General features: G+C 41.8%; 1 protein-coding gene across 6 annotated transcripts in view; it reads right to left on the bottom strand.

Annotated features, from left to right (window-relative positions):
• Positions 1 to 25,402, bottom strand: part of OSMR (oncostatin M receptor) — a 60,963-nt gene that overhangs the window by 21,137 nt on the left and 14,424 nt on the right. For 5 of the 6 annotated variants that reach the window (XM_070476606.1, XM_020869350.2, XM_020869356.2 and 2 more), the window contains 6 exons: positions 24,702 to 24,787; positions 16,420 to 16,592; positions 8,851 to 9,022; positions 3,416 to 3,685; positions 2,012 to 2,135; positions 1,342 to 1,493 (listed from right to left, as the gene is read on the bottom strand). In XM_070476606.1, coding sequence (XP_070332707.1) covers positions 1,342 to 1,493; positions 2,012 to 2,135; positions 3,416 to 3,685; positions 8,851 to 9,022; positions 16,420 to 16,592; positions 24,702 to 24,787 — 977 coding nt within the window. Of the gene's footprint in view, positions 1 to 1,341; positions 1,494 to 2,011; positions 2,136 to 3,415; positions 3,686 to 8,850; positions 9,023 to 16,419; positions 16,593 to 20,155; positions 20,263 to 24,701; positions 24,788 to 25,402 lie in introns of those variants that run through there. The other variant, XM_070476605.1, reaches the window with a different exon arrangement.

Below are 25,402 nucleotides of genomic sequence, written 5' to 3'. Positions count from 1 at the left end.
TTTTCTAACTCATTCCTTTTGCTCCAAATGCTCTAAAGGTTTTCTGCCTCTGCACCCTTCAGTGCCCTCATCCCAACTGAAGCAGCACCCCAGGCATTCTCTACCCTCCTACCTCAATTTTATCTTCTTCACAGGACCTAGCAATGCTTGGAGTTATGCTATTAACTTGTTTATATATTTACTGTGTGTCTCCACACCCCCCTCTCCACCCTCTCCCCCAGCACATATACTCATTAGGGGCAATTACTCAATTCTGTTCACAGCTGGATTTGAAGTGCCTACTGGATTGGCATCACCCTGTAATTAGTGGACTGACTGAAGTGATAATTAAACTGAAATCTAAATGATGTGTAGAATTAAGAAGGTAAAAGAAGGACAAGCATTCCAGAAAAAATGAACAGCATGATTAAAGATTCTGCATTTCATAAAAGAGGGGGTGTAATCAAAACATAGACAGAGATATCCAGCTTCAGAGATGTGCAGATCAAAATCATCACAAAATACCACTTTCCATTCATTCAACTGACAAAAATGAAATGACAATTCAAAAATGAATTGGCGGCAATACCGATTTGGAGAGAGTACACTGCTACAACCACTTTGGAAATGAATTTGGCACTATCTTGTAAGTTGAACATTTACATTTTCTGAGTCCTCACCAATTCTACTCTTAGGTACAGGTATACACTCAAAACAAAACAATTATTGGTGTTTACTGGATATATATATCAAAATGCTCTTATTAACACTGTATCCAAGAGCATAAACCTTGAGACAATCTGAAAACCCATCAAAGGAGATGCATGAATAAAATACTGTATATTTACACAATGAAATACTTTATAGCAGTGAAACCAAATGGACTACAACACCACTGAATAATATGAGTGTTAGCAATGTAATATTATATAAAAACAATTACTAGGATTATTACATATAGCTTAATGTCTCTGATATGCATTAAAACAAAATAAAAACAGAATTTCTTAAGAAATGAGAATACATCCACAAGCATACACAAAATAAATCTGTCATTTCCTTAGTGGAAGGAGTGGGACAGGGGGCTGTGGGATGGGAGATAACATAAGTTATTGTCAGATTTCTAGTTTAAACGGGAGGTAAGCTCCTCGGCATTTCTTACATCATCAACAGAAACAAATAATGGGGACCATGGGCCATGCGTGCACCCAGGAAGAGAAGCGTGGCATGAACAATAGTTACAAACTAAAACTTTCACTTAGGATGTGAACTAGGCAGAAATCTCTAGCACATTTACTTGATCACACAGTGTATCAAACAAAGCTATGCCAGTGACCACAGTGAGCTACACTAAAGTCTCACCTCCATGGATCAGGTTAAAAAGAATACTGACACTTCTTTTTCTAAAGTAGTTTTCAGCCACGAGTGTAAAGTTATACATTTCTTGTGAGTCTTGAGTTACTTGCCAATCACACCGGTTTCTGTGTTTACAAAGTGTCTTTTTCCTGGAAAATCTTGAAAAGAAACACACACACAACAATTTCAGGGTTTACACTTTTGTCAACACAGATGTGTGTCCCTGAATCCCTTGGGGGGACACATTCAGTGGCTTTCAAACTATGTTCCACACAACAGCATCGATCCATCACAAGCAAATACTGACAATGAAAATACTGTTTCAAAAAACTTGATTTATGTGGTTAAATATATAAGGATGAATTGCTGACTTCCCCTCGTGGGTTGTGAAAACTTTCCTTAGTTTACTACTTTGGGTACTCTTAAAAAGTTAGAAATTAGGTAAATCTAGATGACCATATGGAGTTATTTCACAGCAAGATTGGCAACTAACGGTCTTATTATTTTTATGCTCCACTTTCCTTTCCCAAAACTTGGATAGAAAGTGACCCCCTTAGGATTTCTTCCTGACCCTGGCAAGGTGGTCTGAAAATATTTGTTGAAAATTTTTGATATGTTGTCACAAGCACCTCAAACAAGGGAGAGTCTGTCACCAATGCAACCAGAGCTCACTTACGATTCAAATAAAGTGTAGGAAGGCAGTTGAATCAAACCAGTGTCATCCCCGGGATCCCAAGTACAGGTCAAAGTCTTCAGGTCCCGGGTTTCGCAAGAAAAGTTCTTGGGCTCTTCAAGCACTTCTGTCCATACAAAGAAAAAGCAGAAGAAACAGTGAGCAGAAGCCCTTTGCTGAAACACAACGGAAATGGAAAGCTCTCTTGGGGATCTGAGGCCACAGAGTTGCTCTGAACACTGAAAAGTTTACTTCAACAGAGGCCAGCGCATCAGCAGCTCCAGAAAGTCACATTCAGGTACCTCATCTTGGCCCTTTCTCCTTCCCTCCCTGGTGCTTTGCTGGGCTGTCACCAGGGACAGCAGGAGTGACTGTATGAGGTCTGCACTGGTAGCCCCGGAGCTGACCAGTAAGCACTCAGCAGTCTGGCGATGCACAGAGAGAATGAGCAAAGTGATGAATGAATGGAGTCCGTGTTGCCTGGTAGTTTCATGTTGGATGCTGTGGCTTCGAGAACCTGGGTCGTGCTTAGGAGGCCAGGAAGCCAGATCTGGGGAACTTGCTGACTTCAGCGGCTGAAGGCTGAGTTCTAAGGAAAGTACACGTGGCATCTCCAAGTCCCCGAGGCACTGCTATTCTGAGGGGACACACAAGGGGTATGGGTGAGCAAGCGTCCCGGAGCCCGGAGACAGCCTGCGGCAGGGAAAGCAGGCAGGGAGGAGCTGCAGGTGCTGCCTCACTGTGGGGGGGGAGGGCAGAGGCTTCAAGACAAATCAGGAGGCCACGGCAGGCCGGGGGTAGCATACACAGATCGACAAGAGAAATACAACGCTGCCTCCTCTCCCCTTCACCGCCCAGTTAAGAGCAGTAAAGGCCTCATCTGCTGAAGTCCTGTGTGTGTGGCTATTGATCATACAGCCCTGCCCGTGTTCCTGTGATCCTCACAGCAGCCATTACTAGACCTGTTCACAGAAGGGGAAACTTGGCCAAGACGGCGCACCCAGCCACGGGAAGAAGATTCAAACCCGGGTCTTCTGACATGACCTTGGCCGCCTCTCTAGGGCCCTCCAGCCTGCAGCCTCTCTCCTCCCCGCCCCACCATCCTGTGGTCCTTCCAGCGTGGGTCACACAGGGCCGGATATTATCTCAGCGGTCCAGGTCATGACCTGAACTTTCTCCTTTTTATCACTCGATTTCTAGGACTAAAATTTCAGTAAGCTCAAGAACACAACAGGAAATCCGACAAGTATTGCTTCAGAGCATCTTTGACAGAGATTCTCCTAGAAGGCTTGGGAAAACAAAAGTCAACTGAGGCCACAAGTAGAAATCTTTCTTCTGGGAAAGGAGATTTGATCTCTTCCACGGGAAATGGGAAGGGGGGTGGGCACAGAGAATGGGTCCACTCACTTGAGACAAAAAGAACGACGCCCTCTGGAACACCTTGGCCCTGACAATAGAAATTGGTCCCAGTTTTCCTAAGAAAAGAAATGTTCTTCAACTCGAATGCCCATACACTTTGATCAAGTTGTTTTCCAAATGTCAGTACATCTTCCAAATAACAGGATATGTTATCTTGATGGTTCCTAGAAATGTAACAAATGGTGACATCCGAGCCCTCTTCCACCAGCTTATCTTTAGGGAAAACGTACAATGGATGATCTCCAAGCGAATTCTGGGCTGCAAGACAAGAGAAGACAGCTCAGTGAGACTTGGGCTCAAATTCAAACCAGTCCCCTCCTGTCTCACTCTCAACAGATAACCTTAGCTTTTTCTACCTCCTGGAGAAAATAGGAACCTAAAAATCTATAAACTTTGTTGTGTGCAAAAAGTCCTGTGTACCATCACTCTTATCGTTACGGGAACATCACTGCTCTGGTTTTCACTGCTGAGACAGCAGGAGTGTCACCCCGTGGCCCTGAGGATGAGGCTATTATTGTCAGTGATTGGCTGGCTTCCAGGACAGCAGTAGCTGCTCTCTACTGATGCTAGCCATGTAGGAGGTCCCACGTTCAGTGCTTATGTATTTTCTCTCTTGTCATCCTTACCGCCTTACAGCAACGGGACAGGTAGGATTGAGCTCAAGTTCACTCGCCCTGAAAGTAGCAAAGCCACATTCACACCCACCAGGTTCTGCCCAGCTCGCAAGCCACGTGTCCCTCATAATCTCTAAATTGTCTTGTAAGTCACTCCTCTTCCAGCTTCTCAAACCCAGCCACCCAAGTATCTCCTTTCACTTCTGTCTTCCTTCTGTATATCCCACTCATCATCCTCCATGCCTGCCTCTTCCCTCCTCTCCACTCACTCCTCCACTCCCCAAGGAGCTGCCTCTGCCTATCACTAACCTGTCATCACCCCCTGATCACTTCATGCGCTTCAGTTTGGCTTCTGGCCCACCAGGGCTCTAAAATTGCCATCACTGAGGTCATCCAAGTGGAGTGGCCTGAGGGGTAGGACTTTGTTTTAAGGTTCCCAGGTGATTCTATGTGCAACCAGTTGAGAACCAGTGCTTTGGGGATTAGGAATAATCAGCGTTGAAAGAAATCAAAGAAGACAGGAGCAGATGAAAAGATACACCCTGTTCTTAGATTGGAAGAATCAATATTATCAAAATGACCACACTACCCAAGGCAATCCACAGATCCAATTCAATCCCAACCAAGTTACCAATGGCATCTTTCACAGAACTAGAACAAAAAAATTTGTATGTAAAGACAAAAGACCCTGAGTAGCCAGAGCAGTCTTAAGACAGAAAAGATGAGCTGGAGGAAACGGGTTCCCTGCCTTCAGATTATACTACAAAGCTACAGTAATTAGCACAGTATGTCACTGGCACAAAAACAGAAACATAGATCAATGGAACAGGATCAAAAGCCCAGAAATAAACCCACTCACCTATGGTCAGTTAATCTATAACAAAGGAGGCAAGAATATACAATAGAGAAAAGAAAGTCTCTTCAATAAGCAGTACTGAGAAACCTGGACAGCTACATGTAAAACAATGAAATTAAAACATTCTCTAACACCATACAAACTGTTTTCATACTGTTCATGGGGTTCTCAACGCAAGAATGCTGAAGTGGTTTGCCATTCCCCTCTCCAGTGGATCACGTTTTGTCAGAACTCTCCAGCATCACCCATCCATCATGGGTGGCCCTACACGGCACGGCTCATAGTTTCACTGAGTTAGACAAGGCTGTGGTCCATGTGATCAGATTGGCTATTTTTCTGTGATTGTGGTTTTCAGTCTGTCTGTCCTCTGATGGAGAAGGATAAGAAGCTTATGGAAGCTTCCTGATGGGAGAGACTGACTGAGGGAAAAACTTGTTCTGCTGGGTGGGGCCGTGCTCAGTTCAGTTCAGTCACTCCGTGTCCGACTTGTTGCAACCCCATGAATCGCAGCACGCCAGGCCTCCCTGTCCATCACCAACTCCCGGAGTTTACCCAAACTCATGTCCATCGAGTCAGTGATGCCATCCAGCCATCTCATCCTCTGTCGTTCCCTTCTCCTCCTGCCCCCAATCCCTCCCAGCATCAGGGTCTTTTCCAATGAGTCAACTCTTCACATGAGGTAGCCAAAGTATTGGAGCTTCAGCTTCAACATCAGTCCTTACAAGGAATATTCAGGACTAATTTCCTTCAGGATGGACTGGTTGGATCTCTTTGCAGTCCAAGGGACTCTCAAGAGTCTTCTCCAACACCACAGTTCAAAAGCATCAATTCTTTGGTGCTCAGCTTTCCTCACAGTCCAACTCTCACATCCATACATGACTGCTGGAAAAACCACAGCCTTGACTAGACAGACCTTTGTTGGCAATGTAATGTCTCTGCTTTTTAATATGCTATCTAGGTTGGTCATAACTTTCCTTCCAAGGAGTAAGTGTCTTTTAATTTCATGGCTGCAATCACCATCTGCAGTGATTTTGGAGCCCCAAAAAATAAAGTCTGACACTGTTTCCACTGTTTCCCCATCTATTTCCCATGAAGTGATGGGACTAGATGCCATGATCTTAGTTTTCTGAATGTTGAGCTTTAAGCCAACTTTTTCACTCTCCTCTTTCACTTTCATCAAGAGGCTTTTTAATTCCTCTTCACTTTCTGCCATAAGGGTGGTGTCATTATTAGAGAAATGCGAATCAAAACTACAATGAAAAAGAAAAAAAACTACAGTGAGGTATCACCTCACATTAGTCAGAATGGCCATCATCAAAAAGTTACAAATAATAAATGCTGAGAGGGTGTGGAGAAATAGGAGCCCTCCAACACTGTGGTATAGCCACTTTAGAGAACTATATGGAGATTCCTTAAAAAACTAAAAACAGAGCTACTATATGATCCTGCAATCCCACTCCAGGGCATATACCCAGTAAACTAAGTAAACTAAAGTCACTCAGTCGTATCCGACTCTTTGTGACCCCATGGACTATAGCTTACCAGGCTCCTCTGTCCACGGGATTTTCCAGGCAAGAGTACTGGAGTGGGTTGCCATTTCCTTCTCCAGGGATCTTCCCGACCCAGGGATTGAACCCAGGTCTCCAGCATTGCAGACAGACCCTTTACCGTCTGAGCCACCAGAGAAAACCATAATTTGAAAAGATCCCTGCAGGCCTATTTACAATAACCAAGGCATGGAACCAACCTAAATATCCACTGACAGAGAGACGGATAAAGAAAATGTGGTATATACACACATATATATGTATGTATGTATGTATATGTGTATACATATACATATATATAAACGGAATTTTACTCAGCCATAAAAAAGAATGAAGTAATGCCATCTGCACAACATGGATGGACCTAGAGAGTATCACTGGAGAAGGAAATGGCAACCCACTCCAGTATCCTTTCCTGGAGAGTTCCATGGACAGGGGAGCCTGGTGGGCTACAGTCCATGGGGTCACACAGAGTTGGACACGACTGAAGCGACTTAGCAGCAGCAGCAGAGTATCACACTAAGGGAAAAGAGCCAGACAAAGACAAATAACATATGATATCACTTATATATAAATCTAAAAGAAAAAAATAATGACACAAATGAACTTATTTGCAAAACAGAGAGAGACTGACAGATACAGTAAAAAAAAAAAAAAAAAAGAAAGAAAAAAAACCAACATATGGATACCAAAGGAGAAAGAAGAGTACAGAGAATAGATAAATTAGGAGTTTCAAGTTAACATAGAAACATTACTGTGTATAAAATAGATAACCAACAAAGACCTAGTATATAACACAGGGAACTATATTCGATATTATATAACTACCTGTAAGGGATAAGAATCTGATAAAAATACATATAAATTTATAACTGAATCACTGTGCTATTCACTTGAAATTTACATGATATTATAAATCAAGTATAATTTAATAAAAATTTTACAGGCATAATCAGCTTTTCTATCAATTTTGGGGTTAGTGTGGAGGTTACAATTTTGAGAAACCTAGTCCATTGTACCAAAGTTGTTGATAATGTTGCTCTTTCTTTTTCTGTTACTATCTTTTTAATCTCTCTCTTTCTGTCTTTTTCTCTAAGTGTGTCTCTCAGCAATAGGATGCGATGGTTAACAGCATGGCCTATGGAGCTAGATTTTCCAGGTTAGAATTCTGGCTCTACCACTTAGTGGCCTGATGATCTTAATTTTTTTTTTTTAAAGCTATTTGTGCCTCCACTTGCTCATATGTGAAAAAGGGATGAGAATTATATGTATTTCCTAGGGCAGATGTGACAACTAAATACATATAGTGTTGAAAGCAGCAACTAGGAAGCAGATTTTATTCTGTTAGTATTAAACTAATCATTGGGTCTCTTGTGGGTTAAAGTGTTATCAGTCTGAGTTACATTTGCATAAATACTTAGCTAAGGAATGGTTCTCTTGGTAGGAAATTTCAGATAACCTATCAAGGTATATAGTTGAGAGCATCAGATGACATTGCTTTATAGCTAACCTATAGCTTAGCTGAAGCATAAGAAATTGTGAAGAATGCTAAATTTTAATCACAACAAAATAACCAAAATTAAGAAATATTTAAAACACAATTACCCATGATTTCATTACTCAAATGAAGAATTACTTCCAGTTTTCCATATTTCCCTCCCTTGTCTCTACATTAGGGGTTGGCAGGCTATGGCACATGGGCCAATTCCAGCCACCGTCTGCTTTTTGTAAATAAAGTTTTATTGGAACACAACCATTCATTTACATACTTCCTATGACAGCTCCCATGCTACAATAGAGGAGGTGAATAGCCCCGATAGAGAATGTAGGGTTGTAAAACCTAAAATATTTTCTATCTTGTCCTTGATAGAAAAAGCTTCCCAAATTCTATGCTAGTTGTATACACATTTTGTGTTGTTCTAATAAAAATATATGTACAATTTATATTTTTCTTTGTTCACTCAGCATTCTATAATGTACATACTTCACACATACGGAAAATGAATCCTACATTGTCGAATTTGCATAGTTATCTCAATGAATAAATTCAGAGGGAAAATCCTCAGACCTCTTATCTATCTCCCAGTGGCAAGTTTCACATCCATGCTTTTTGGGTCCAATGCATATGTGCTCAGTCGTGTCCGACTCTTTGTGGATCCCACGGACTGTAGCCTGCCAGGTTCCTCTGTCCAATAAATTTTCCAAGCAAGAATATTAAAATCCTGAGACCTCTATCTCCCAGCGGCAAGTCTCACATCATGCTTTTTAGATCCAATAGGAGACAAATATAAATAATGCTGGTGCCTACCTGGAGTTCCTCAATAAGGACTTCTACCATTTGACTACTGATCCCCAAGAAATATTAGCTAGTAAACCCCCTCACTCTTTCAAAGCCTCACTTCTTACCATCTGCTTTCTTCCATGAACTCCAGTTACTCCAGAACCTGGGCACAGGAATCCTGGCATCATCCACCATAGTCCTCATTCTTACAAAGTGTATGGCACATTCCAACGGGAGTTCAGACTCCCAGCTCCAGTGCAGGACTTGGTTCTGCGTCACAGTGGTGCTGTAGTTCCCCTAGAAATAAAGAGAAAAACTTTGACGCAGATAACCATGCAGTCCTGAAAAATGGCTTGGCTGGACTTATCCTAACGCACACACCTAAGTGTCCACTATAACTCCAGGATACGGACAAGCTCAGTCTGTTTCCAGTCAGCCAGTTCCTATACTCTGACGGTTCAGCAAGGAACCAGCCATAGCCTCCTGCCTATTGAAAACTTGGCTCCCAATCTCTTTGGGCCCCCAGTTCCAGGGGGATCCCATGAACCAAGTGAGAGACAGAATAGACACTACTTGAGTCTTAGGGAAAAGGATCAGAGAAAGAAGGTGTACGCACAGTTCTGGTCACAAGAGTGTGCTGAGAAAATTCTTGCAAACTAGAGAATTAATTGAGGCACTGTTTTAAAAGTAAGCAAGATTGATAAGAATTTTCTAACATTCATCAGATCAAACCTCAGCAGAGCTGGCAGTCCTTCATGGTACCCAGGAGTTCCACTGTCGCCCAGAAGTTAATAGATCACTTCCCGTGATCCCCTTGGTTTTTGTCTCTAGTCTTTTCAGATGTGGTGGCCACATGGACCACACCGCCTTCCTTGAGCTCCCACCTTCACAATCTTTAGTACCCAGAGATGTCAACCACATAGGCAGAACTTACATTGTGCTCTTAGGAAGCCTGTCCAGGTTGAAATGTAATTTGCTTTTCCTGCATAGATTTTAGTCTTCATCTTTCTAAAACATTGGTATTTTCATTCTTAAATTCAATAAACTTCAGTGGCTCCTTTTACGCTTTACCCTGTCATCCAAGGCCGTTTGCAGTCTGACTCCAACCTGCTTCTCCCTTGCAGGACTCTTCTCTCAAGAACCAGTGGTTTGCCCTCATGCTGCTGAAACAGCTTTGTGCCCTTACATCTCAGGGTTTTCCCATGTAGTGTCCCTGGTTTAGTGTCTCCCACCCCCAACCCCTGCTCTGAATTGGGAATTAGTCTCAACCTCCAAGCCCATTACACCCATCTTCATGAAGCTTTTCTTACTCTTTCCTCTGGTTTCTTCCCACCCCCACCTCTCCCCAAGCTCCCCTACATATGATGGTGGTTGTTCAGTCGCCAAGTCAAGTCCAATTCTTTGTGACCCCATGGACTGCAGCAAGCCAGGCTTCCCTGTCTTTCACTGTCTCCTGGAGTTTGCTCAAATTCAGGTTCATTGTGTCAGTAAGGCCATCCAACCATCTCATCCTCTATTGCCCGCTTCTCTTCCTGCTTTCAGTCTTTCCCAGCATCAGGGTCTCTTCCAATAAGTTGGCTCTTCGCATCAGGTGGCCAAAGTAATGGAGTTTCCAATTCAGCATCAGTCCTTCCAATGAATATTCAGGATTGATTTCCTTTAGGATTGACAGGTTTGATCTCTTTGTTGTCCACGGGACTCTCAAAAGAGTCTTCTTCAGCACCACAATTTGAAAGCATCAATTCTTTGGCACTCAGCCTTCTCTCTGGTCCAGCTCTCACACCCATACATGACTACTGGAAAAATCATAGCTTTGACTAGGCGGACTTTGTTGGTAAAGTGAAGTCTCGCCTTCTTTCTTTTTTTTTTTTTTAAACTTTTTATTTTGTATTGGGGTACAGTCAATTAACAATGTTGTGGTAATTTCAGGTGAATAGTGAAGGAACTCAGGCATACATATCCATGTATTCATTCTCCCCCACTGATGCGAAAAGCTGATTCATTTGAAAAGACTTTGATGCTGGGAAAGACTGAGGACAGAAGAAGGGGACACAGTTAAGATTAGGCAAGGCCTAATCTTAACTACTGTGGGTAGTTGGCATTTCATCTATGGTCAAGCCCCTGACTTGAATATGGTACCGTAAGAGCAGGGACTGGCTTTATTCTTCTTCTTGGACCACAGCTCCAAGCACCGATGCTCCTCAGTGGGATACCTGCCTTCTGCCCCCACAGCTGTAAGACAAGGACAACAGATACCTTGCCCTTTGTGGGGAAAACTGAGTTTGCATCCATTTTTTTAAGGGCCAGTGATAAGTCCTACAGTGAAGAGGAGGGGGCAATACATATGCCACATACCACCTGGAGCTGCCAAACTTGGATGCCTTCCCTCCACTATGCCTTCCCCTCCCCCAGCTGTCAGCCTTAAATGGTGCCCTGGGCAGAACCAAACACTATTCTGGAAGGAGAACTGCTTAGTCCAACTGAAGGGCATCTAATCATGCATGTCCTTTGTCACTCTAAACAGAACTCCCATTTGTAAAATGCTTACATTGTTTCAGTTTGTTGTATTCCTATCCCTATAAAGGGCTTCCCTGGTATCTCAGGGGGTAAAGAATCCACCTGCATTGCAGGAGACCCCAGTTCGATTATTGGGTCAAGAAGACCCCCTGGAGCAGGGATAGGCTACCCACTCCAGTATTCTTGGGCTTCTCTGGTAGCTTAGATGGTAGAGAATCTGCCTGCATGCGGGAGACCTGGGTCCGATTCCTGGGTTGGGAAGACCCCCTGGAAAAGGACATGGCAACTCACTCTACTATTCTTGCTTGGAATATCCCCATGGACAGAGAAGCCTGGCAGGCTGCAATTCTGGGGTCACAAAGAGTCTGACATGACTGAGCAACCAAGCACAGCACAGCACATCCCTATAAAACATTGTTTTTAACAAGTTTTGGGGTCCTGACCCATGCAACTTTTACTATTTAATGTGCACAATCTCGGGTACATTTTCCCCATTATTTAAAAACTAGTACAAAAAATTGGCTGTCAGTCAATCAGTAACCTTGCTATAATATGAACATTATAGCAGTCATGGTGACCTTGCCATAATGCAAACAAGCCATAGACTGGATTTCGCCTCCTATATCCCTCAGGAATTCAGTCACTTCTCTCCTCCCCATTGTTATCACCTACTCCAGGCCCTTCTCCTCTGGACCAACCCCACTGCTCAATTCAAACTGGTCACACTTCACCTCCTCCAATTCTCCCAACTTCTCCCCATTGTGGAACCAGAGTGGTTTTAATCAGATCTCATCACCCCTTCTCACTGTTCCCAGGATAAAAAACCATACCTGAGCATGACCCCCAGTCGCATGTGGTCTGGCCCTGTCCTGCCCACCCCACGTGCCCCATGCTTTCAAGCCTGAAAGCTCCCAGCCCCTTTCACACAGGGCCTCTGCTCACTCCAACTGGATATTCCTGGAACATTCCTCTCCATTCTCCATGCTAAATTAGCTTCTAATCTTCTTTCCTACTTTGACTCCAACTGTCCTTCCTCCAAGCTGCTAGAGAACGTCAGGCCTAATCTCAACCCATAGCCCATTGTCAACAACCTGCACTCCTTACATCTAGGACATTCTTAATTTTGTGACCATCTCCTTAGTTTTGCTCAGCATTGATAGCCCCACGCCTTGAACAAGGCCTGGACCTGAGCCCACAGTCTAAAACTATGTGCTAAATGATTTCATCAGTTCATTAATATGTCATGAGCTCTGCTTCTCCCAGACCCTCTTTGTGTGGATTCTGTCTAACCACAAAGTTGTGCTTTGTGGTCTTTATAGCCATGCTGTGGAGGAGATAAAACTTTCCTTGAATGCATCAATTCAGTGACTTTTAAAAATGTGATGACTTGTGTTTGGGCTGTTTTCATTCATTGAAGTGGCAAGTTTAATTTGGCCCTGGCAGACATCAGTAAGTCATGAAAAACTGGCATTTACATGATGTCCAAGTGAGGTCACTGATCCATTCCCAAGAAGTGAGTTTATTCCTCCCTGATTCAAGCTCCAGGCCTCCTTCCAAGCTTGAGTGGTTACTCTACTCTGCCTTCTCCTGCCATGGACAGAACCATAAAGCATGTGACTAGAAAGGCCAAGGGCAGAACCCAGGCCAAGGTGAGACTATGCGGTGAGTTCTGAGTGGTCAGTGCCAGCTGGGATCCAGCTCAGAGTCCCTGGACCAGCTGCAAGCACCTGGGTCAAGACACTTGTCCTTCGGCTTATTTGTTATTGTTATTTAGTTGCTAAGTCACGTCCAACTCTTTGTGACACCATGAACTGCAGCATATCAGGCTCCTCTGTCCTTCACTATCTTCCAGACTTTCCTTAAACTCATGTTCACTGAGTCCCACCCGGTCACCCCCCTTCTCTTTCTGCACTCAGTCTTTCCCAGCATCAGGTTCTTTTTCAATGAGTCGGCTCTTAGCATCAGGTGGCCAGAGTACTGGAGTTTTAGCTTCAGCATTAGTCCTTCCAGTGAGTATTCAGGGTTAATTCCCTTCAGGATGGACTGGTTTGATCTCCTTGCTGTCCAAGGGACTCTCAAGAGTCTTCTCCAGCACCACAATGTGAAAGCATCGATTCTTTGGTGCTCAGCCTTTTTTATGGTCCAGCCCTCACATGCATACATGACTACTGGAGAAACTGTAGGTTTGACTAGACAGATCTTTGTTGGCAAAGTAATGTCTCTGCTTTTTAATACGCAGTCTAGGTTTGTCACAGCTTTTCTTCAAGGAGCAAGTACCTTTAATTTCATGGCTGCAGTCACCATCCGCAGTGATTTTGGAGCTTTCCCCCCATCTATTTGCCTTGTTTTATTTATCTATGGTACATATTCAATTTAATATAAATTTATAAATTTAACATAAATAAATATATTTATTAATTACTATCCACTGGCTTATTTGGGAACACACAATTGGAGTCATGAGAACAGAAAGCTGCTCCTTCTTGGCAAGAGTGAGTTTGCATTTCAGGGACCTGCCCTATGAAAGGAGATTATGGTCCAGATAGAAGCAGCCTCTCTCAGCTGGCTTTCTGACCCTTAAGTGGAGGAGACCTTAGGTCTGTCCTTGACTGCAGGCCCAAGAGGTTCAGACAACAGCTTCTCATGGCCTCATCTGCTCTGGGATGCATGGCGACTGATGACTGGGAAAGATTGCATGTGGCCATAACCCCCATGTGGAGCCCAGGGCTCCAGTCAGAAACAGAGCTGCCTAGGGAGGGGCTGTTCCCTCCTCGGGCTGGAGGGTCCTACCCCACCCAACCCCAGCAGGCAAACGGAGAGAGTTCTGTGTGTGCATGGTCAGGGGTAGGTCATTGCAGGTTTTCTGAAATTGTCCTCCTGGTGTTGCTGTGTGTGTCCTGGACTATCTTCTCAACTGTGCTGCAAACTATTCAAGTCAAAGCTGATTTTTCTTTACCTGTTCCTGGCATCTGGCATAGGCAGGTGTGATTATCTTTTGTCAAATGAATAAGTGGCAAAAAAAAGAAAAAAGCAGCATCACAAACCTTTCTCTGTCCTAGGGGTCAGGCTGGGCTTGGATGTTATGGGAACCATGTAATGGACAAGGCAAAACTCTACCCTCAAACACTTCCAGCCTTGGTTGGTTACAAGTAGATTTCAGCAGCAAGAAACCTACTTAGCAAGAAAGAAAAAGGTTTCTCTTTTTACCTTGAAAAGAAAACTAGCACCTGAATCAAAGGTCTAAACAGATGTGAACAACTGTTGGTTCAGGCTTTCCTACCATTATTTTCTTTACTATAGTAACAAAAAGAACTATCTTTTAGAAGAATAAAGAAAGGGGTCCACCTGGTCTGTGGTTCATGTTACTTTCAATAATGGGGTTAAATGCTAGTTTTCCACAAATTCCTCCAGCCCTCCACTCAAATTTCTTTTCCCTAGGCAATTCTTAGCCTCAACATGACCTCTATCCAATGCTGTACTAGGCCCAAATCAACACATGTATCCATTGATAATACAAAAAACATGAAAATACAGAAATTATCCCCGTGAAAGGGACAGCGGGAGGAAGGGCTGGGGAGGGAACAGCTGTATACAAGCACTGCTGTTGTATGCAATCTAGAGAAATGGCACAGATGAGCCCATTTGCAAAGCAGAATAGAGACACAGATGGAAAGAACAAATGCATGGACACCAAGGGGGAACGGAGGGGTGGGATGAACTGGGAAACTGGGATTGACATATCTACATCCTACATAGAAATACATAGCTAACAAAAACCTATAGGACAGGGGACTCTACTCAGCGCTCTCTGATGACCTAAGGGAAGGGAATCCAACAAAGAGAAGGCATAGGTATATATATAGCTGATTCCCTTTGCTACACAGCAGAAACTAATACAACATTGTAAAGCAATTATACCATATCTCAATAAATTTTTAAAAAAAAATAAAAAACCAAGGAACACAATGCAAGTGTTTCTGAGATCTGTGTCTTCTGGCCTGTAGTCCTAACAAACCCCAAATAAACTACTGTGTTTGGCCTTAAAAAAAAAAAAGAAATCAAATAATTCTCACAGTAGGAAGCTGCCCTTTGAGGGGTAGAATTATAGACCTGATATCAACCTTAAATCAATAGTCAGAACGATATTTAGGCCACTCATTCGGATCTCAAAGGTGATGATGGATCATAAAAGTAACTGGAACCATTAAAGTTAGTGACCTTTATGCTTTACTAAAGGAACTGGCCCTCTGGGTCCCTGAACCCATGCCTCCACTGCCTGAGAGGAGAGTGGCTGTCCACTAGCAAACAGAGGTCCCCAGCAATAACACACCCGCGTTTCACTTCCCTCTACGCAAATTCTCTGTTTCCCTTCAGTGAGAAAATAGATCACTGTGCTTCAGCCTCTCATGATTATAAATGATCATGATGTGGGCACAGGTTACTAGGGCTCCCTGGACCATACATGGTCACTGAAAGGAACCACCAAAGTGGCCCAATGCAGCAAAGGGGAAAGCATCAGGCAAAACAGACATAACCGTGACTTAAACCAGACTAGAGAACATCAATCCCAAATAATTCAAAGGCAAAAAGAGTATGATGTTCAGGATTTTCGTAATTTAATTTGCTATAGAAAAAGCCACATGTGAGGCAACAAAGGACATGGTAAGTTACTCTCTGACAAGGTCCACGGGAGACCTCTTTGCTGGGTAGAAGAGAAAATGCTAGAATGTTTTCTTCCTTGTATTTCAGCACGGTATTAGTAAAGAAACTGCCTGAGAGCCACACTGACATGAGAACTGCCAAACTATTACATCTGATTTAGGAAAATCTTTGGTAGGCAGAGAAGGAAGAAGGAAGAGGAATAAGATGGCTGATCATGGATTTTTGGAACCCAGTCTTCACAAGGATAGACCCCAACAGCTTTCATAGAGAACAGAGAAGAACTAAGAAAATGATCTATTTTTACAGCACAACCTACCCAACCTACCAAACTAAAATTGTCATGTTAATTTGCCCCAGATCCTCTTAACTAAAAACACAGAACTGAGATTATTTAGAACTGTTCTGAGTAGCTAAAATGATTCCAGATTGGGCTTTTGGGGAGGATGTCATAAAAGACAAATCATGGTGTTAGAAAAGGATTTTTAAAATACTGAGCCAAGAGTAAAAATACTTACCGTCCAGATGACATCGGATGCTTTAAATCTACTGATCTGTATCTCAAAAACCATTTTTAATTCCTGGTGATAATCAAGGTTGTGGACAGTCCATTGTAAATGCAAACACTGCTTTGCAGAATTGATGGAAACGCTCAGTGATTCAGGAGTTAATGGTAATGGTTCAGACAAGACTGAAAGACCAAACAAAACACGATATGAAGTAACACTTAATAGGAGTATGATTGAATAGTCACAGATAATTAAACTGTTCAATATCATCATTGTTTAGCTTTGGAAAACATTGCTCACATATACACTCTAGAATTAGACACTGAAAAGCTGGAGGGAATTTAGAAATCACTCATCAGATGAAGAAATTAAGCCCTAGATGAAGGAAATGAGTTGCTCAATAATACACAGCAAATTAATATATTGACAGTTACACAAAAGGATAGTTTATTGAACAATCTAAATGGTTTAGAAATTTATAACAAGGCTGAATAAGAAAAGAGAGCTTTTTGCTATAAATTTCATAGTTCTGGACATCTAAAGTGAATATTTTATGAATTATTTCATAGTTTAGGGGACTTCCCTGGCAATCTAGTGGTTAAGACTTTGTCTTTCAGTTCAGGGGATGTAGGTTTAACCCCTGGTTGGGGAGCTAAGATCCCATATGTTTTGTGGTCAAAAAAACCCAAACAAATATTTCATAGTTTATTAAACAGCTATAAAGTGAGAACAAGTCCCATCTCTAGAGGCTATTGCTTAAATCTCAATGCACTGAACTTAAAACACCTCTGGCAAGAATTCACTGGGCTCTTTGGATGAGATTAGACACAGTGTGAAATGAAATAATCATGACAAGGTTTCTAGCTCAAGGAAGGAACCTAGTGGAGAGACACAAGAGACTTCTATGAAATAATAAGTGATTGCAAGTTTAGAGTGTTTAATGGTGGGACAGAGTCTGTCAAAGAGGAAAGATTCAAACATAGGACAGATTTGCTGAGGTCAAATTTGCTGAGCTGGAAAAGAGCCCAGAGAGAGGATTTGCCCTGATGGAATGAGTGGGATCACTAATTCTGGGAGAAGAACAAAACATCACTTTTTACATAAGCAGAGAAAATGCCATACAGATTCCAAAAAAAATGTGTATTGTTGAATCAAGAGGCTTCACTGGTTGGTTTGAGGGCATCTTAAGTACACTGGGAATGGTGCAAAGGTATTGAAAAGATGAAGAGTGTATTGATAAAATCAACTGGTAGCTGATGGTTCATGGTGGAGCACATATCATCTTTTTAGCATTCATTTTTCTAGTTCTTTGGGGATTTCCCCCTAATGATCTGAGACTCTCTGGTACCTAGTTTAAATGATAAGAGATTACCTTCTTTTGAGAATAAAAATGGAATGAATCTCTAATACTGAAAAAAAAATTCCCAAACTCATTCTACATGTGCTGCTTTTCTCAGTGTGCATGTGCTTGCTCAGCTGTATCCAACGCTTTGTGACCCCATGGACTGGAGCCGTCCAGGCTCCTCTGTCCATGGGATTCTCCAGGCAAGAATACTGGAGTGGGTAGCCATTCCCTCTTCCAAGGGATCTTCCTGACTCAGGAATGGAACCCACATCCCCTGCATTGGCAGGCAGATTCTTTACCCCTGAGTCACCTGGGAAGCCTGTATTTTTCTTACAGGGAGGTAAAAAATAACAGCAACAATAAGATTGAGCACACAAAGTTTATCAGGCATGGTACTAGGTGCTTTGCATATTTTTTTCTCATGAAATGCCCACTGTAAAACTGAGACAATAATTTTTTATAGATGAGGAAACTCGAGTTCAATAGCTTAAACAATGTACACAAAGCGACATGGAACTTAAGTATGGATCTCTTTAACACCAAGCCTTGTCCCCCTTTATTGCACTGCTCCCCAACTGTGAAGGCAGGAACATCTTGCCCAATCAAAGGTCACATGGACTGGAATGTCTGAGAGGTGTGGCTCCCATCATGTCCTGCCAAGTTCAGGATACAGATGATAAGGATGGGGCTCTGGACCTAGCCAGAAAAGTTGATAAGTATTCTTGGTGGATACAAGCATGAAGCTCTCCATGATAATGGTCTACATGATAGACAGCTTCAGGATCTAACTAAGGTTTTATCCTCAGAGTTTAGAAAACAAAACTCAGAAAATTCATTCTATGGAAGCAAAGTTAACAAGAATGGCCATAAAATCTAAGTTATTGGCCATCAGCGACTCTTTTCCCAGAAAGATATCCATCCTTTGTGAATTTTATAGATCAGATGCTGGGAATGGTTAGGATACCAACTAGAATCTTAGTCTGGACTCCCATGACCTTGGATTTGGCATTGGGTCCCTAGATATGATGCCAAAGCATGAGTCAGAAAAGAAAAAAAAAAAGACAAATGGAAATTTATCTAAATTAAAAACTGTGCATCTAAGGACATTGTCAAAAGGGTGGAAAGAAAAACTACAAGTGGAGAAAATATTTTGCAAATCACTCATCTAGTACCCAGAATTTATAAAGAACTGTGACAACTCAACAGCTAAAAGACAAACAGCTCTATTTTAAAAACAGACAAATGACTTGAATAGGCATTTCTCCAAAGATGTACAAATGGCCAATAAGCACATGAAAATACATTCAACATCATTAATCATAAAGGAAATGAAGATCAAAATCATAATGAGATACTATCTTATACTCACAATGAAGGTTATAATTTAAAAAAATGGAAATAAGCATCAGTGAGGATGTGGAGAAATAAAAACCTTTGTATATCAAGGTGGGAGTGTAAAATGACTCTGGAACTGGAGAAAACATTTTGAAAGTTCTTCACAAAGTTAAAATCACCACATGATCCAATAATTTCATTCCTACATATATATCCTAAAGAACTGCAAGACTTAAATATTTGTACGCAAATGTTTGTAGCAGCACTATTCACAATAGTGAGAAAGTGACAACAAACTAAATGTCCATCAGCAGATGAATGGACAAACGTCTTGTGGTATATTCATAACCTGAAATACAAGAGAAGACTCCACACATGGACATCACCAGATGGTCCATACCAAAATCAGATTGATTATATTTTTTACAGCCAAAGATGGAGAAGCCCTATACAGTCAGCAAAAACCACCGGGAGATGACTGTGGCTCAGGTCATGAACTCCTTATTGCAAAATTCAGACTTAAATTGAAGAAAGTAGGGAAAACCACTAGACCATTTAGGTATAACCTAAATTAAATCCTTTATGATTATACAGTGGAAGTGACAAATAGATTCAAGGGATTAGATCTGATAGAGTGCCTGAAGAACTTCAGACAGAGAGTTCTGACATTGTACACGAGGCAGTGATCAAGACCATCCCCCAAAAAAAGAAATGCAAAAAAGCAAAATGGTTGGCTGAGGAGGACTTATAAATAGCTGAGAAAAGAAAAGAAGCTAAAGGCAAAGAAGAAAAAGAAAGATATACTCATCTGAATGCAGAGCTCCAAAGAATAGCCAGGAGAGATAAGAAAGCCGAAAACAACAGAATGGGAAAGACTAGAGATCTCTTCAAGAAAATTAGAGATGCCAACGGAAATTTTCAAGCAAAGATGGGCACAATAAAGGACAAAATGGTATGGACCTAACAGTAGCAGAAGATATTAAGAAGAGATAGTAAGAATACACCAAAGAACTATACAAAAAAGATTCTCATGACCCAGAGAGCCACAATGGTATGATCACTCACCTAGAGCCAGACATCCTGAAATGAGAAGTCAAGTGGGCCTTAGGAAGCATCACTATGAACAAAGCTAGAGGAGGTGATGGAATTCCAGTTGAGCTATTTCAAATCCTAAAAGATGATGCTGTGAAAGTGCTGCACTCAATATGCCAGCAAATTTGGAAAACTCAGCAGTGGCCACAGGGCTGCAAAAGGTCAGTTTTCATTTCAATCCCTAAGAAAGGCAATGCCAAAGAATGCTCAAACTACCGAAAAAGTACACTCATCTCACAGGCTAGTAAAGTAATGCTCAAAATTCTCCAAGCCAGGCTTCAACAGTACATGAACCATGAACTTCAAGATGTTCAAGCTGGATTTCGAAAAGGCAGAGTAACCAGATATTGAACTGCTAACATCCCCTGGATAATTGAAAAAGCAAGAGAGTTCCAGAAAAACATCTACTTCTGCTTTACTGACTATGCCAAAGCCATTGACTGTGTGGATCACAACAAACTGTGGAAAATTCTGAAAGAGATGGGAATACCAGATGACCTGACCTGCCTTCTGAGAAATTTGTATACAGGTCAAGAAGCAACAGTTAGAACTGGACATGGAACAACAGACTGGTTCCAAATAGGAAAAGGAGTACATCAAGGCTGTATACTGTCACCCTGATTATTTAACTTCTATGCAGAATACATCAAGAGAAGCTCTGGGCTGATGAAGCACAAGCTGGAATCAAGACTGCCGGGAGAAATATCAATAATCTCAGGTATGCAGATGACACCACCCTTATGGCAGAAAGTAAAGAAGAACTAAGGAGCCTCTTGATGAAAATGAGAGAGTGAAAAAGTTGGCTTAAAACTCAACATTCAGAAAACTAAGATCATGGCATCCTGTCCTATCCCTTCATTGCAAATAGATGGGAAAAGAATGGAAACACTGAGAAATTATTCTGGGGGGCTCCAAAATCACTGCAGATGGTGACTGCAGCCATGAAATTAAAAGACACTTGCTCCTTGGAAGAAAAGCTATGACAAAACCTAGACAGCATATTAAAAAACAGAAATATTACTTTGCCAACAAAGGTCCATATAGTCAAAGTTATAGTTTTTCCAGTAGTCACGTATTGATGTGAGAGTTGGACCATAAAGAAAGGTGAGCGCCAAAGAATTGATGCTTTTGAACTGTGGTGTTGGAGAAGACTCTTGAGAGTCCCGTGGACTGCTAGGAGGTCAAACCAATCAGTCCTAAAAGAAACCAGTCCTGAATATTCATTGGAAGTACTGATGCTAAAGTTGAAGCTCCAGCACTTTGGTCACCTGATGCAAAGAATGGACTCATTAGAAAAGACCCTGATGCTGGGAAAGACTGAAGGCAGGAAGAGAAGGGGATGACAGAGGATGAGATGGTTGGCATCACCGACTCGATGGATGTGAGTTTGAACAAACTCCAGGAGTTGGTGACAGACAGGGAAGCCTGGCGTGCTGGAGTCCATGGGGTCGCAAAGAGTCAGACACAACTGAGCGACTGAACTGACGTGAAGAAAGAATGAAGTACTGATACACGCTACAAATCAGGTGAACCTTGAAAACCTTACACTAAGCAAAAGAAGCCAGATACAAAAGGTCTCATACAGTATGAAATTCACACGAAATATCCAAAACAGTTAAGTCCACAGAGAGATAAAGCAGACTGAAGGTTGCCAGGGGCGGAGGGAAGGAGGAATGGGGATAATTGATTAATGATTACAGTGTTTTCTTTGGAGACAACAAAAAAATTTTGGAACTATATAGAAGTGGTAGATGCAAAAATTTTTGAATGTATTAAATGCCACTGATTTGTTCACCATAAATTGGTAATTTCATGTTATGTAAATTTCACATCAATAAATATTATTTTTAAAATATACATGATCATGATAAAAATATTCAACCAATACAGACATTGAATTCCCTACCAATTCCACTCTCACTCCACTGCCAAGTTTAAATCATGAGTTTTTCCTGACCTTTTTCATACATTTAAAAAGTCACATTGAACTCTACCCCCATTTTATATTTTTTAAAGCACTTCCATTATTCTTAAAAAGATATAAAGAAAAATAAAACTAAAATGTTAACAGTCATTAATTCTGGATGGTGAGGTTGAGTGATTTTAATTTTTAATTGGAGGATAATCACCTTACAACGTTGTGTTGGTTTTAATTTTCTTGTTTTATGCTTTTCTGTACTTTGCAAATGTTCTCCAGAAAACATGTATAACTTTCAGAACCATATAATATGCTAGATTTTAAAAGAAATATTCCTTTAAGTAAGGAATAAGTGAAGTTCACTTCACTAAGATGACACTTCAGAATGCATAATTTAGTCTTCTGAGCTGATTTGCACCAAAAGGCTGAGTTCCAGTTATATTTCTATGTTTTACGCCCCACTGAAACTTAATAAATTGGAATTCTGATTCTTAACAAGTTTGGGCAGAGGGAATTAGTTATTAGGCCCCATTCACTCAAAGGTAAATGAAATAAGTTGGGATTCCTGAACATTCAAAGCCCAACAGGGCAGTCATCCTCTATCATTATTTGATTAGAGGTTTTACCTCCTTTGTGAATAAAATGTCTCAATTTTTTAGTTAAAGACAGCAGAAAGCAACAGCTGATATTCATTCTCTCCCTAAACCTGTGAACCAAAGGGAGATTTAGGAAATGAACTATAGGGAGATTTAGGAAAATGAAAAGGCAGAACCCTTATGGAATGGGGGGAGGGTTGGATTATTTTTAATAACTGTGTAGAGAAGCAGAGTGTATACAAAATCAGCCCACCTTTCCTAGTCCTCATTTCACCTTGCTTGTATGGTAGGGTCATCTGTCAGTCTCACTTTTAGATTCATATTTCCTTGAGGGCAGAGGCTTATGCATCTTGGAATGAACTCTAGTCCCCAGAACTCGGCACAAGGTCTTACCCACAGCAGATCTCAAATTATAGAGATCCAGCACAGCACAGGCACGATCTCAAGTGTCTGTCTGACCAGCAGCCCCTCACCAATAACTCATCCTTCCTGGAGGTCTCTTCTTCCCATTGCAGCTTTTCCCACCTCATATTTGAACCCTGATCACAGCATGCATTCATAGCCTGTTTGGCGTTTGTCTCCCCACAGACTGTGAGCTGAACAAAGGTTGCACTAAGTCTTACTCATCTCGATGAAGTCACGACTGTAACATCCCTGTCACAGTGGAGACACTCTGTGACTGCATACTGAATTAGTGAGTCACCTACCCTATATCACCAGTGCTTCGGGAAGCTCTAGAAGGCTGCCCTGTGATGCTTTAGACAAAGAGGAACTCTTCATATTGACATATGCTCTCTGTAAGTGTTGAGTGACGCAGGTACTCAGCAGACAGCAGTCAGAAATAACTGAGTGGAAAGCAATCTAGGACATCCTTGGGAAATGGTGGGAAATGCCAAGGTAAAGTCAGAGAGGTAGAGAAAAGACCCTGGAGGTGATTCAGTCCAGTCCCAGTGTTTTTCAGAGGGGGAAACTGAGGCTAAAAAAGGGGGAGTGACTTTCCCAAGATCATAGAACCCAACTAGGACCCAGGGCTCTTGGCCCAGCTCTCGACAACATAGCATTGGAGTGTGGCCAAAGAGCGGGCTTAGAACCAGAGAGCCATAGACTTAGTCATAGGCTCTCCTACTTTCCCCACCAGTTTCTCCATCTGGTTCCAACACACTTAGGGAAACAAACTGTGGCCCATTCCTAAGATGGGATAGCGTGCAGCCCTAAAATATGATGTTATTTCTAGAAAAACTATTAACATTAAAGGTAAAAACTCTCATCATATATTGTATTATTTTAATATGTATATGCTAAAGTAAACTTATTAAAGTATATGTACTTTAATAAGTATATACAGTATAATTTCCTAGCATATACACTTATGCTATATATAATACATATATATTTATGCTTCATATACTATAGTATGTACACTTTATATTAACTATACTTTAATAAGTATACTATATAACAAATCCCATTCTCCAGAGCAGAGAATGGTGGGCTAACAGTCCTTAGGGTCACAAAGAGTTGGACACAACTGAAGTGACTGAGTACACATACACGAACCTTCACTGGGTAAGTAGCTAAGAGACAAATACTAATTCTTTAGCCATAAACAGCATTTCAGCACTTAGCATATTACCGTGGAGGCAACGGCCTCTCAATGAATGCAGGACATTCCAACTCATTCTAACTCTGATCACATAACCTATTTCTACACACCAAATACAGAAGGAACTCCTCTGCCAACGGATCATATATTGATCATGAAATTCTAAGGGATTAAGTCTACTGACAAGTTTCCATTGGCCAGGAAATCAGGGTTAAGGTGTAACTTACTAAAATGAGCCATTAAGATCAGGAAGGTAGAGACTAAATTACTCACTGCTACTCACCAATTCCAGGTAATTCCCAAAGAAAAACGACCTGTTCATTTTTCTCCAAAGCACCAGTTACCTTGCTTTTTTTTTTTTCTATGTGATTTTTTTTCTTTATTGTTCTTTTCACTTCTTACCTTCACTTTGGTAAGTTCTCAAGGGCAGCAATGCCAAGAGGAATGCTGTCTGCAAGACTGCAAAGAGAGCCATAGGTTCTTGTTTCCTGAAAAAGATAAATTACAAAGAAGAGAAATTTCATTTTAGATGTGAGCAGTTTTCTTTGAACCTATTGTGGAAGATAATGACATTAAAGGCTTCTGCTCTTGGACTTTCCTGGGGGTCCCGTGGTTAAGAATCTGCCTTCCTGTGTAGGGGATGAGGGTTAGAATCTTGGTCGGGGGAACTAAGACCCCACACGATGGCAGGTGGGGGGACACTAAGATCCCACATGACGGGGGGCAACTAAGCCCAGGCACCACAACTAGAGAAGCCCTCGCACCGCAACCAAAGATCACTCATGCTGCAATGAAGACCCGATGCAGCCACACAAATAAAAACAAATAGGTAAATTTTAGAACAGCTCCCACTCTCCTTTCCTCCATATATCCACACCCCTTGTCACTGTGAATTTGGAGACCTCTCTCACCCCCACCCCACAACGATCTGATTTTCCTGCTGCCTGTGACTTGCTCTGGCTCATAAATGAGGCAGAAGTGATGGTGTGTCCTCTTGGAGCCTAGGCCTCAAAAGACTTTATGTGTTTCCTCTTGCTCTTTTGTGTTTCCGCCTCTGGCATGAAAAGTACATTTCTGGGCTATTCTATTGGACCCAAAAGGAG

This window comes from Odocoileus virginianus, chromosome 14, assembly GCF_023699985.2.
Source record: "Odocoileus virginianus isolate 20LAN1187 ecotype Illinois chromosome 14, Ovbor_1.2, whole genome shotgun sequence".
Classification (NCBI taxonomy): domain Eukaryota; kingdom Metazoa; phylum Chordata; class Mammalia; order Artiodactyla; family Cervidae; genus Odocoileus; species Odocoileus virginianus.
Note: the sequence above shows the minus strand (reverse complement) of the source record. Positions and strands in the feature narration are given on the sequence as shown.